At 42.0% G+C, this 15219-nt stretch overlaps 1 protein-coding gene across 1 annotated transcript in view; it reads left to right on the top strand.

Moving 5' to 3' along the window:
* The window catches only part of LOC134451392 (inactive N-acetylated-alpha-linked acidic dipeptidase-like protein 2), a 303318-nt gene that overhangs the window by 117011 nt on the left and 171088 nt on the right, over window positions 1-15219 (top strand). Inside the window, exons 4-5 of the mRNA XM_063201830.1 lie at window positions 2698-2817; window positions 14266-14416. Of these exons, the coding sequence (XP_063057900.1) occupies window positions 2698-2817; window positions 14266-14416 (271 nt within the window). The remainder of the gene's footprint in view (window positions 1-2697; window positions 2818-14265; window positions 14417-15219) is intronic.

Genomic DNA, 15219 nt, shown 5'->3' with positions numbered 1-15219 from the left:
AGTCCGTATCATCTATCATTCAACTATGGTAACATGATATCCTTCCCAATCATATTATGCTGTTTTTTTTTTAACAAGGCGATGTTTTAAGTATGTTTTCATATTAAAAGTTCACCATTCTATCAGTGGAATGCCTAACTATAGCACAGTTTAGTAATACATTATGACAACACACTCATTACTGGGGCCATGTTTGAACACATTAAAGAAAATGGAATTTTAAGGACTTTGCTGCATAACAGTTAATGGGATAAGATAATACAAATTAGTGGATAGTGTTTAAAGATGAGACTATAGACTATATTGAAATCTATACATTAAAATGGTTATTAAATTAGTGATGTAAAAGCAACAACTAAAATACCATTTTATGTCAGTGGGAATATCAACGGTAACCATAACAACAGCAGCCTCCTAATAAACTTTTGAACCCTTTTGTGTATGAACCCATCGCAGCAGGAAAGGTTCAATACTGTACATATCACAGTGGGAAACCATTTTCACCAAACTTTCTGAAAAAGTTTTCGGAAAATAATTGAACAAACAGTGTCTTGAAGTCAAAACAAAAGTTTAGAGATGGACAGTTTAGTTAGAAGACTGTGAGGCACATGGCTTGGCTGACAGTGTTTGAGTAACATTGCAGAAGCCACACTAACCTACAGTACACTACACTAATGACAGTAAATATATATATATGATGTATATATATATAAATGTATATATATGAATGCATGCATTTGTAGTATGAAAGTAGCCTGACTATCGCCCGACTTGCGTAGTTCTGCACAGCTCCACAAGCTTCACTCAGTTCTGAGAGAGTGCATGTTGGATTTGTTTTCAGAAGGCATGACATGATCCTCCATTTTGTCCGTCCTTGCCACCAACAAATTCCTTCCAAACCATTCTCTGTTCATCTTTAAATGATCAATATGATGGTCTACAGCACAGTTGTTGTGTGACTCCTTGATATGAAGCACCATTGTTATTGAAACAGTAATCGCTTCGGCTAGTATCAGGACGGAGATATTCCCAGAAGCCCAGACCTGTTTGTGTGCTTGTGTGTATGCCTAATCACTGAATTGCATGAGGGTGTAATTCTGCAGTATCCTAATAACAGAAAAACTGAATTGGCTTAAAGATGCTGGATAGCTGGGCATTGAAGAGATGGCACCCGAGGCAAAAGAAAATGGAATTAGAGACACAGGATTCCATATTGAAAAAGCCATTATAGTAATTTGGTTTTCTGTCCTTAGCAACAGCAATATGAAATTCATTGTGTGCTCAACAAGGTCAGCGATTTTAAATAAACACGTCATCCTTCATAAACAGTTCCACATGGGAGAGAGATTGATTTGTTGTTTAGAACCATTGTATGATAATCTGCTGTGTACACTGTGTGTGTGTGTGTGTGTGGCTGTGTACACTGTGTGTGTGTGTGTGTGTGTGTGTGTGTGTGTGTGTGTGTGTGTGTGTGTGTGTGTGTGTGTGTGTGTGTGTGTGTGTGTGTGTTTGTGTTTGTGTGTGTGTTTGTGTGTTTGTGTGTGTGTGTGTGTTTGCGTGTTTGCACACTAATTAATTCTTTTGTGCGTATTTACGCTATTTTATGCTATTTTATGTTACTGTATGTGCAGGGCCGCTGACAGCTTTAGCCAGGCCCGGGACAAAGTCATGTGAAGGGCCCCCTCACCCAACACATGCAATGCAATGAGGACTCAATTCTGGGGCCCCACTCTCCCTAGGCACGGGACAAGTGACCCCTCCCCCCTGTCGGCATCCCTGTGTATGTGCGTGCATGTATGCAAGTTTTTGCATAAATGCATTCTTTATGTGTAAAGCTAATTGAACTTGTCATACATTTCATAAACATGTTTCACAGCATTTTCTGTCTGTCACCTCGCCCACAACTTTCAGCTCAATCATCCCCGGAAGACTAACATATTTAACGAGGTGGCATTTCATTTGCTTGCCTAAACAACATTTAATTATAGGCTCTTGTTTGTTAAATAATTGTAGTCAGAGGCAGCAAAGAATCCATTTTTCCCCGAGAGCTGCTGAAGGTGAAAGGAATGGTTTTGTTGAATGGCCACCAAATGCATTCTGGAAAGCACAGGCCTTATGTGCTGCAAAAATCTCATTCCTCTCACAGGCAGTCAAAAAAGAGGGGCTAAAAAATCCTCAAAGACCTAATCCTATCGTTTTCCAATTTTGTCTCTGTTCAGAGGAGTTTAACAGAGCACTTTTATGATGCGGGCACTGACAATGGTGATAAATCTACAATTCCCCCCCTGTTCACTGGATGCAAACGAGATGGGCTCTCCTCACACCGACATCACATTTCATTTGCCCTCAGGTCTTGTGAAAAATGAATTGAGCCCAGGTACAATGCTGCCACTGATTTCCTGCCTTGTGTCAGGGCCCTTAAATAGCCTGCTCCTCCTCTCTTCTCTGCTCTCCTCTGAACTTGGCAACGACTTTTCAGGAACTTGCACAGCGCCCATTGACACTTGACGAAGATGTGTGGCGTCCATGATTTGACCACAGTGTCATCATAATTTCCAGAACCGGGAGAAAAAATATTGCCCTTAGCAAAAATCGGCAGACTGAATCGTTTTATATTGGCTGATTAAAGAGTGGGCGTTTCTTAAAAGGAATAATCTTGATGGGTTTTTTTCTCCTCCTGATCTGTGGTCTTTTCAGGCAGAGGTGGTGGACGTGCAGTATGGAAGCATGGGGGAGCTGACCCAGGCCAAGAGCTCAGTGAATCTCACAAACAGGATTGCCATATTGAAGCTTGGGCGAGCACCACTGCTGTATAAGGTAAGCAACTGTGTTAGCGAGTAAAGCAAAGCACTCCACTGACAAATTCCGTGTCCAGACCAATAGCGAACTACGCTGCCTGGTAGCAGTGGTAGCAGAAGAAGTTTCGCCTTGAATACGCTGTATTCGCTCGAGACGCAGCATTGACATGTTTGATTCAGCTAATCACATAACGGCTCTGGCTTGACAGCCTGGGACATTCGGAGATATGAACGTTCCGATTGGTTTTCGCCGAACATCGTCAGAGCGAATTCGCCTGCGATTAGATTTAGTTTAATCTTCAAAATTCGCTCTGGTCGCGCAAGAAGCTTCGCTCCTGGCGAATTCGCTTTGGTAGCGCAGGTCGCGTGCCCTCCATAGAGAAATAATGACTTCCGTTGCTTCATTCGCTCCGTTCGCTCTTGGCATAAGAGCTTTGAAGGGGGTGCTGTAAAAGAGAGGAGGACAACCAGGGGTGCGTTTCTCGAAAGCGTAGTTGTTAGCCAGTTAGCAACATGCGTAGTTGCCAGTGGCAAATTGCATTGCAAACAACAAAGTAACTAATGTGGTTAGCAACTATGGTTTCGAGAAATCCACCCCAGTGTCCACCTATATCATCATTCCATCCTTCTGTCTTAATTGTGTGATAATTTTTAAATGGGAGGCCGTAATTGCCCCATATGTGCCACAACTCCTTAATAGGCACATATGATTAAAGTTGTCAGGACGCTGTCAAGATGGCCGACTTCCTAGATGGGCAATTTTTTTCCTTGCGTGATCATTTTTGAATGTAAGGCCGCAGTAACCCCAAATCCTATGTGCCACAACCCCTTAATAGGCATATGAATAAATATGGCAGGACAACGCTTTCAAGATGGCTGTCTTCAAAGATGGCCGACGTTTTGCTTGTGTGATGACTTGAACGTGTGTACAGATTTGCACAAAATATTGTGTGCTCAAAGTCTATATATTGGATACATGAAGCGGATACATTAGGAGGCCAACCCATTCAAGATGGCTGCAGTGGCATCCCAATCAACGTTTTCACCGTTTTCAATTTTCATGAAAGCATATTTTAGAATAACAACACACATCTTTTCCATTCACATTTATGGCCTCATCAAAGTTGTTTTGACCAATATCACCCCTAAGTAGCAACGTCAGCGCCACACCAGTAACAGAAATTCTGCTTCGCAGCTCAAATAATTGTGTGTGGGAATTGGCAGTTTGCCATCAGTGTGATGGGCCTAAAAACACCCTGTGTACTGTAACTGGGGCCTATCAGATGTTGGTACTTGCTAAGGGGAGATAATAAATGGCCCCTCTCAATACCAGGCAGTAGGGGTGGAACGGTTCACAAAATTCACGGTTCGGTTCATATCACGGTATCAAAGTCACGGTTTTCTGTTCTCTACAGTTCTTTTTTTTAGTTAATGATAAATCGTGCACTGGGAATATTAAATCATATTTATATAACTGCAATTATAAAGTGATGATGCACAAGTTGAATCAGCTGTGGTAAGCTGATGTGCGCTGTCTGAGCATTCCAAATGCCCTCTTTCACGAGGCTAATAGAATCAGACTTATCACTAAATATCCTACAAATGATTTGTATAGACTTATAATGTGAATATGGTGTGATTTTAATTGTGTCATCCTCTGATTGGTCTTATATGCTAATGTGTTAATCAGAGAGACTGAATAATATAGTCCTAGAATCTCTGTTTTACATATTTTCTGGGCAGTACATGAGTTGCGGTTTGCCACAGACTGCATTTCACGGTTCGGTATGGTGTGTATATTGTACGGTTTCGGTTTTCGGTGCGGTTTGTACCATCCCTACCAGGCAGGGCTGCTGCTTGAATGCTTATGATTAGAAACGGCTTGTGCGTGACGTTCTTTCATTGTTGTTACATAGCTAATTAGATGAGGGCGTCGATGCTGGTGAGGCTTAACCAAACAGTAATTAGGTGATTGAATACGCAGATGACAAATTTAAAACGGTGGCACATTTCCTGCATTTAGATGGGGGGACTTCCTGTTGGGCAACAGTGTGTTACGGCGACAGACTAAATGGCATAAACAAACAGTCATTACACAAATTTGCTCTTAAAAGCCATATTTATTTTCATTTTTTATTATTTTTACATTACATTCACCAACAGTACCTGGACTTGTGTGTCTGAGCAGCAGCTCTGTGGGTTTGAAGCAGCGAAGGCAGCTAGATTGATGAATCTGAGCCTGGCTAATAAACTATGAAGTTGGTCCGTGAAGGTGACTGGCAGTGCTGCATGGTCTAATCATGCTGACCAGGGGAGTGCGGAGGGTCCTACTGGAGACATTGAAAATGGACTAGCTCCGAAACGTCGGTCTCTCCAGTTAATCCTTAGACTTCTGTTGTATATTTTCGGCTTCAATACACTTTTTCACACAAGTCTTGTGTGCGCCTCCTTTTTTCCATTGTTTTGAGTGCGGAGGGTAGCCATAAGAGTGATTATTGCTTTCTTTTCTTTTTTTTCTTTCTTTTTTTGAGTAAGCACATTTTCTTTCCACATTGTTTGGGAAGTGAAATGGAATGAGATAAATTACATTTACTTTGTTGAAAACCCAGAGATAGGCCCAACACCGGAATCCTAGTCTCGTGCTCTGCTCCTTAGGCTCTGGACTGTAGAAAGCATTTCATTTTGCATCCTAATTTACCAAGTTTCCGTATTATGATGGGATCTCAGTCGTAGATCTCCCTAGTCCCGGATAATTGTGTGATTGCACCCAATTAATATAAACTGCTCTTATTATGAATATTCCAACAATATCGGTTAAGTCTGAGTCCAGCTGTCAAGGGTTTTATATCCATTTACTTGTAGAACTGATTTGCACGCGGCCGACTAATTTCTTTGTGCATGTCCATCCCATATGAGAGACGTCTAGAATAAATCAGAGGTTAAAGTTGCTGGAAGGTACCATACTTATGAGATCCTAAGCCCCATACACTTTACCCCTATTCGACTGCAATAGGAGGCGAGAGGTGTATGTCGAGAGCTACCCCCAAAAGATCTGATCACCCCGCTTAAGTTCCAGTTTACGATAACATATTTTTATTCTAAGTAGACACCATTGACACTCGGGCTGACCCGAAGTATAGCGTCCCACTCCACATGGAGAAATGTCCTTGGAGCTGCTACGTTTCGACAGTACAATAACCTTATGAGGGAATAAACGGGATCTACAACAAAATATAGATCAATGAAAGTTTTATTACAGGACAAATCTAATTATACGACAAGTACAATGTTGAAAAAGTCAATGCTACCTAATTAAGAGGAAATGGTTACATGGACACTAGGTCCACGGGAGCCCTTTAGCGGGGTTTAAACTCAAAGATTTGATCATTACACCAAAGTTTAATACCTAGGTACCTCGTGGGACAACCCCAGCCAGGGACCAATGACGTGCCGGCATTTACCTGGGCTGGGCTTAGCACAATGGCGCGGGGTTGGGTTGTAACCAACACCGTATCCAAATCCTAACTGATAACAGTTTCAAAACCAAGACCTGTTCACCACCCGAAGTATTTCCATCAGATTGATACCAAACACATGCATAGAATTTCAAACACATCATAGTAAGCATTTAAACCACACATATTAGATCTGGCGGGAATTTCAGTCTCTGCGTGGGCATTGGAGGTGCGCGCATGCAGGGACAAATGGCCGCTGGCCGAGATGCGCTGGGAACGCACGCCGGGAGGTGCGCAATGCATACAGGTGACCGGAGGTTTTTGGGCGGTCCCCCCGAAGGGGGTCCTCTGTCACACAGTGCTTTTGAGATCCAGATGTCAGATATGCAATGTTTATCTTTGAAGTCAACAGAAAACTCAGAGCAGTAAAACAAAGGCGTTGAAATAAGGAAAAGAAACGCAAACAAATGTTAATACCATGCCCGTGAGCCACCGGCGCTGTGAATTCAGTGCCCCTTTGTCAGGGCCCATATGGGGGGATCTTACTTTGTTGGTAAATGTTGTGTTTCTAAACATTGTGCTCGAATTTATGAAACTCATTTTACTGTAAAATTGTTGCTTACTTTGGCAGTGGATGAGTCTCCAGTTTTGCTACTGTAGATGAGTTTTGCTGCTGTAATCTATAGATGACTTTGTATCACAAAATCTACAATAAGATCCTTTTTTAGACAGATGCATACCTATGTAAGAATCTTAACATCACTTAGGATTGTCTTGTTCTCTCCATCGTTTCATCACTTCATGTGTTGTTCCACTGTTTGAAATTGTGGCACCAAATCATGAACAAAAGTATGATTATGATTACTGCATCACTTGTGCCATAGTAATACACAGTTAAACACAGTTTTCTTTCTTTCTCTCTTTCTTGCTCTTGTACTGTATTTGCTTTCTTTCTTTCTGTCTTGCTTTTTGTCTTTCTCACTTCTTTCTTTCTTTTCATAAAGGACCTAATTGAATCATATAGACGTGTAAATTCCACAAAAGGTCTTAATCCGAATATGCATTATCCATCATAATTCCTGTACAGAATTTCTTTTCATTTTGTTCTATAAACATGAAGATCTTTGTCATAATTTTGATAGCCATGGCAAAATAGAGGAAAGTGAACTGAAGGACATGGCGTGAGGCGAAAGAAAAATCTATCCGTTTTTTTCCCCCTCACTCTGTGTCCATATAAGAAGCATGAAAGGCATCCCCAAAGTCACTGCTAATCGGAACATTATTCATGCCTGTGATGTATTAAGGAATTATTAAGGAAATTTTAACTCCTCTAGTTTAAGCCAGTTTCCCATACACTGCTCGGATGGACTTGAGAAGGCTACTGCAATTTTCAGTTTTTTCCCCTAGTATACTTCCTGACCCTGCACTGCTAAAACATACCTTAACCCTAGTCCTCCCCCAAGAAAATGTGTGTTTCTTAGGTGCAATTTCATGCATTTTAATGCATTTGTGCATTAAATCTTACGCCGGACAAGACACTGAAAAGACGACGGATGGTCCATCCTACAGACAGACGTCTGGCGACAGGCCACAATCGCAAGAGGGGGTCAGTGTCACCAAAATTTTAGGTCGGACAAGATGCATAGCCGAGGCTATGCGCGGTATAGCCTACACGGATACAGTGCAGAATAAACTGTTCAAGCACCGGTGGTCGGTGGAAACGCAACTGAAAAAACGGTCTGTAGAGTATATTGAGGATATATGTAGAATCTCTGCCTTTATTAGAGAAAGCAATTTACACTGTATACTCAGAGGAATGAGAGTTACTCCACAAAACTTTTAGCTGCCACTGTGTTTTATGTACGTTTTTTTTCCCTTATTATGTGTTAATGCGGTTTTGGCTTCCATTTTGACCAGGACTTCCTGGCAGAAGAGACACTGGCTAAATAGAGGACTGGCTTCAGCGCTCTGCTAAATAAAGGACTGGCTTCACCGCTTTTCTGCGTTGCTTGTTGCTTGGCCCTTTACTTCATGGTCCAGCCAAATGGTTTAAAAAAAAAAAAAAAAAAGGTTCGCACACTTCTTTGGATTTTTCCTTCTTGAAGTTATTTTTTCATCTTTTTATTTATTCATTCATTAGCAATGACGTTTCGACCTCTCTGTCTTCCTCAGATTCCAAATGCCAGACAGCCAAATTGTTTGCCTTACTGCTGCCCATTGCTATTAAGACATGGAATTGAGACGATAGATGGCACTAGCCTTGCTAGTTAAAATAGCATGGTATTACTGTAAATAAGAATGGAGATCAGCACAACTAGAAAATGTTTGTCATAGTTTGCATGCAATAAAAGAGAGCTTGCATAAGAAGCTAACTTCATGTGCAATTGAAATGTTTTATTCTGACTATTGCAGTCTGAATGATTTAGCCTATATTTAAATTGACAAAGGGATAATGTTAGCGCAGACCACTCAAGAACATATGACACTCTGGTTGTCTTTTCACTCTATTTTGTAAAAGAACATTTTTTTAAATTGTGCTCTTGTTAGTCATCATGGACCAGTGATCTCAGGTCTCTATGTGTCTGTCTGTTGTAAGATGCTAAAATTTGCACTGGTAACAACATTCACTTTAATAAACACATTAAAATCGAAGCAAATTAGCTAATTCTTACAACAGAAGCATCATTCAATAGAGAATGAAGAAGAAAGCTACTGTAGACTTGATGATTTGTCCTGTGTGGAATTACTGGCAGTGTGCTGTGGTGATTGACAGCCCACTATTGACCAGAGACTCCTGTTTGAAATCTATCAATTTGTCTGTTACTCTAAGCATCATTTGTTTGGAAAGGGACATTGACTTCTTTTCAAGCATGTGCTCCATTACAGTCCATATGCTGCTATTTTTCAGTCTACTTTGCCTCTCAGTCAGTGAATTTAAGTGGTAGCAGCTCAAGTCATTGAAAGTGTACCGAATGCAATAATGGCACTCAAAGTTTGGCAGGCATAACGAGGATAACCATCCACCGAAGAGGAGTTGCATTTTGGACTTTTGGGCTCTGGGATATTGATTTTTTTTCTTTGCCTCAGCCCTATGTTCTGGGCATTATGGTGAATTATGACAAACACACACTTTCCAGTGGAGCATTTTGTATATTTTCTCAGTGTCGAACTCCGAATACTCAAACTAGAACACATGGCAATCTTCCCTACACTACACTGTGAAAGATATGAATGATTCATATATCTTTTCTGCCGTGTATGCTCTGATTATACACTTTTCTTTCCCTTGCTATGCTTTGGAGATCTAATTCAAAGTACAAGCAGCACACTCGCACACTCCCTTGGGATCTCGACTGAAACGCATACGTTAGTGAAGCAGAGTCTTATGATGGAGAACTTGCTCCACTATGCCGTACACTGAAGAACTGTAAGTAAAATGGAGTGGATAAATTCTGCATGGGGCATCAGGTTGACGGGCAGGTGGGTGGGTGTAGTGTATACCAGGGAGATATGCTGTATGCACATATACACAAATGAATAGATATCATGATGGATAACAGATAGATAGAGTAGATGGATAGATAAGCAAACACACGCAGGGGGACTTTTATCTAGCACAGTAAACAGAACCACCCCCCTCCTGTGCAGAACAGAACTCTCTCTGCACGGAAATAGAAATATTACCTTTGCTTCCACATACAGTAGGGCCTTCCGAGAGTTCCTTATCAGTGCAAACCGCTGTAAGACATTGTGCTGAAAGAGATGACAAGCAGTCGGAGCAGTGTGGGGAAGGCTTTGGTTGTGATCCCACTGCTCTGGCTCAGATCTGAAGAAACATAATGGCAAAGGGTGCAATTTCAGCTGTGGTAGCAGCATCACTCTTTGTCACTGAAAGCACAGGTGGCTACAATTTGACTCCAGTTTTGTCTTTTTTAAGGGTTATATAACGTAGACATTCCAAGGTTAGGGTTAGTGTTAATACTAGACGTGAATGCCTTTGAAAGATCAAAAGCTGCCTGGATATTGCGCATGCCCTTGTCTGTAAATATATTGGTGTGTGTGTCTAACAGTGTTTGCAGGCAGACTGTACATTTTTAATTTGGGATGCTCTGCTCTACTTTCAAAGTGGACAAGTTCTCACAGATTGTGGATGGAGACTGCTCCCTAAAGTACAATTCACACACCACAATCAGACGCACAACATTGTATTTCTATAGCACACCATTGTATTACGTCCATGTCTTTACACAGTTCTTGTATGTGGGAAAGGATCAAGGAGACAGACAGGCCGTGGAGCTTGGAGTCAGGTGAGCAAATGTCAAGTGTTGTATGCCTAGTTGTGCACCTCCGATGCCGCAGTGAAGGACAGAGGGTGTTAGTAGCTGTTGGCATTTAGCAAGAGGGGCCGTGATCCATGGCATTATTGTCTGGGGGTTTAGAGCAGATACAAAAAAATACCCTCAAGGAGTGTTGATTGCTATCTGTGAAGAACTCCCACGTTGGATTTAATGCTGTTTTGATCCCTTGATTTCTCTCCCTTTTTACAACCCCACTTATCTCCATCCCCCGGAAAAGGTCATTGGGCTCTTCTCTTACGCATGTCAGGTCCTGAGGATCTGTCATCGTTTATAACTCCTTTAATGCCAGTGTGCTACCCGCTTGCCCTGCTCTCATGATACGCCATGATGCGTACCAAGTACTACGAACGTGAAACCATGTCAGGTTTGTCTACAATATCACAATAGGTTTCATTGCTACACAGGTATTTGTCCCCATACATTTCTCACCAAGGGTGGAAGTAGGCTGGTACGGTCCTGTCCTACATTACGTTATAAGATGTACAGGCAGAACATTATGCTAACTCTCTCTCTCTCTCTCTCTCTCTCTCTCTCTCGTCACACACACACACGCACACACACACACACACACACACACACACACACACACACACACACACACACACACACACACACACACACACACACACACACACACACACACACGTAAAATGAGTAATATGCACAATCCCCACTCCGTAAAAGTGTTAAGATACCAAGTGTAATGAAACATGCTCATTAAACATAATTTTTGGGCGCCCAGTTAGCTGAACAGGGCAATGTTCACGGGGGATCACCTTCAAACGTCTCACACCCAAAGTACCGACAAGAAATGAAAACTACTTCCAACCCTGGGTTCTTCAGCACTGCTTGAGACGATATAAGGACACTAAAGAGCCATTGACATTCTGAACATTGACTCATTTGTGCATAATAATGACAGTCTCTTGAGTATAATTCACTTTTTTTTTCTTAGACCCAAGGAGAGGTTTTTTTTTCTCAACAGATGTGGCTGTGCGAACAGCACACGTGCCCTAATAACAAGTGACTCAGTGGATATAAATGGCTGTTCTGATCCTAAGTGGGTCAGGAACATCAACCCTGGCTGGTGTAGAAGAAGAAGGAGAAGGAGAAGAAGGAAAAAAAACACCACCCGGCAGCTTCCTTACGCTTCACCCTGGTGAATTTGAGAGACGCAGACCTGGCAACGGAAGGATAGGGGGATGAATCCAAAATACTGTCAGAGTTAAGATTCGGAAGATACATTACATGCTAATTTATAATTACAGTTTAGAGAGGCCAGATGGAAGGATGTGACACATCCCCTGCAACAAACAGATGTTTTGTTCATATGGAGTTATTTACTGCTGTAGCGTGTGTCCCTTCAGCAACGAGACAGAGAGCCATAGAAGAACTGCAAGAGAGAGAAAGCGAGGGAAGGAAATGTCTCCTTCTAAACCACGTTAAAGACATTTTGCGGCAGATATGCAATGACAGTTGTTATTCAAAGCTGGTAAAAATATGTTCCTTTTCATCAGCAAGATAACTTAGTAAAACTGACACTGTGCAACATTCTCAAATTGATTCTCATGTTGTTTATTTTTCCTGGGAGGCTACCCCATTGGTGCTGGGCCGGTACAAGGGAGCTTCAGATTGGTCAGATATGTGAGATATACAGAAGTTCTGTCAATAGAATGCCAATTTCGTCATGCAATGTTAACATATCCTAAAGAACTAGAGTAAAAAGATACAAAGATACAATGTTTGAGATCAGGGAAGACACAGCTGTGCCGGCCTATGATGCACAGTTATCTAGTTTGAATGGTTTGAATACCAACCGTTGGTTCCACAGCTTTGCTAATGATGTGAGGCTAGACTATACTTTTCCTGTTATGTTTATTTTTGTATTGATGGAAAATCCTCTAGCGCACTGAGTGGCTATGTGTACTCTACACACTCCGGCTGTATTGAGTCTTGTAATGCTCCTTACTTTTGTGATGGCTTCATGCCTTCGCCACATTGGTTAAGAAAATTAACCACCAAAAAGCTCATGGCATTTACTGTAAGTGCAGCACTATAAATGACAACCCGGTGTGACCACTGGCTAAATTCAACGATGCAAAATTATAAGCAGGCACCTACTGTACAGTAAACATCAGCAAAAATATATCAAATATATTTAATATAACCTCCCTTGTGGAGCTGCAAAAATAGTGAGACACCAAAGTAGATGCAAATGCAGTATATCCATATACTGTATGTCTGTATATGGGATTTGCACTTTCTTCACCTGGGGGCTGAGACCTACGGCATGTTTCTGCAGCGTGTGTTGAAGGCTGCCTGCTTGTTGAGAGGCTGGTGGAGATGGAGATGTTGGGGGTTGATCCAGGCAGGGCTGGCTGGCGGGCGGGCTGTGGTGGTGCAGGTGGTGGTGTGGATGGTGTGGCGTGGGGACTTGGACTCACACAGCTGTCAGTCTGCTGTTATCTAGACTCGCGGGGCTCTGGGGCGTCTGTCACACATATCTAGTGAGCTCTCAGAAAGAGACGTATGTCTCCTAGTCACTCTCGCATGCACACATTTTATCCCCCCTCTCTCTCTCTCTTTCCCTAAGTTTCTTTCTTTACTGTACGTCTCGTATGTTTCTCTCTACCAGTCTCTCCTATTTCCTCCCTGCCCCCTCTTCTTCCTCTTCTTCTTCTTCTTCTTCTTCTCTCTCTCTCTCTCTCTCTCTCTCTCTCTCTCTCTCTCTCTCTCTCTCTCTCTCTCTCTCTCTCTCTCTCTCTCTCTCACACTCTCACTCACACACACACACACTCCCCATTGGCTAAACCAAGCCTGGGTTACCTTTCAATCCCGCTCCCACACCCTGCTCACCCCCTACTGGACATGTTTGACACTGTATGGCCTGCTAACATCTTTGTTTAATCTGCAGCCCTGGCCTAAGTGCCACACGATTATGTTCTGACTACTGTACATGTGCTAACATACTGTAGATGTTAATTAATCAAAATGTGCAATTATTATCCATCTATTAGCTCAACCTCGGAGATAATCCAAAAGTTTGCATTATCTGATCTTGAATAATAATGCTCGATCTATGTGTAGTGAGTCATTGTGGCAGGCTTAACACAGAGAGGACATAGCTGTGCCGGCCAATGATGTTCTAGTTTGATCAGTTTGAATACCAACCGTTGGTTCCACAGCTTCGCTATGAATGTGAGGCTAGACTATACTTTTCCTGCTATTTTTTAATTGACAGTCCCGTTATTCTTGTCATGCATTTTAAAGTTATTCTCTTTCTTCAAAACTTAAGTAGGTTCAATGATTTCTGTATGATGTCATGAAGTTCTATAATGCCTACCAACACCGCAGTCTGTCCCCTTATAGTAGTTTAGACCTCATATATGGTGTCACCTTGTTTGGAGCACTTGTCTGTCTGCTTGTCATGGTCTGTTTTTGTTGTCCTTGTTTTGTTTTGTTACTGTCCTCCGTCACTGCTATTAGTATTGTGTTGTTTGTGCAAGTTGTTATTGTGATTGATGTCAGTACTGCTTTGTTTGTATGCGCTTTTGCTACTTCTACCTGCAACCATATCTACCTTCGGGTATAAATAAAGTCACCTTACCATACCTTCCCTTCCCTTACCTTACCATCTGTGGTTTTGATTTTCAGCTGTCCCTCCTTGAGGAGATGGGTATTGGGGGTGTCCTGCTTTATGTGGACCCATGTGACGTCCCCAATGAGGAGGGTATCTGGCACAAGGCCTTTGGTGTCACCTTAAACCCTGGAGGAGATCCCTCCACCCCAGGCTACCCAAGTCTCAGTAAGTCAACCGTCCCGCAAAGGATTTTGTCATTTCGTTGTTGTTTTTATTTTTTCCTTGTTATTGTGCCAGTGTGTTTACATATTTATGCTAATGCTATAAGATTAATTCTAATGCAAGAGGTACGTTGACAAATACTCCTGCTTAAAATGCTGTCTCCATTTTGCACTGTTCTTATTACGTCTTATATTATTTTTGTCCTCATTTCACGTCTTTCTCTATTTCATGCAAACAAAAAAAAACATCAATTGAGAGCACCCAGAAGAGATCCACCAAAGACGTTGTGATATCTCTTTTTTTATTCAATTGTTATTCCTGTGGCATCTGCTGTTGAATTTGAATGCCTTAACAGGGAGTCCATAAGGCCTCAGGCTTGGCTGATCTGCCCTGCATAAAGTGGGATAGCTGGGTGGAGCTTGGTGTCAAGACCAAGCGCTTGGCGAAGAGGAGAGAGCGGCTCAATTTGAGCTTTGTTTGTTTTCTCACTCGATGGGTTCCTTCCCTGCGAGCCTGCTCTAAAATTCACATCCTGCACCACTGCTATGAAGTCAAGTGCTGGAACTGAAGAATTATAATTGCATTTCACAGCTTAATTATGGAAATTCAGGTTTTTTCCTCCTTGAAATCTTTGGCTCTGCACCAGCACCAGCGCACTGTAGTTTTAGCAAACAGTGTCAAATGGTTAGCATTGAGGATACTATTGCACCCTTTTCATAATTCGTATTATCACGACACCAGTAACTTTATAACTGATACAATCAGGCGATTTTGGCAATGCTATAAAACTATTTGGAAATGGGCTG

This window comes from Engraulis encrasicolus, chromosome 6 (genome assembly GCF_034702125.1).
Source record: "Engraulis encrasicolus isolate BLACKSEA-1 chromosome 6, IST_EnEncr_1.0, whole genome shotgun sequence".
In the NCBI taxonomy this organism is placed as follows: Eukaryota; Metazoa; Chordata; class Actinopteri; order Clupeiformes; family Engraulidae; genus Engraulis; species Engraulis encrasicolus.
The sequence above is the reverse complement of the archived record's forward strand: the minus strand, read 5'-3'. Positions and strand labels throughout refer to the sequence as shown.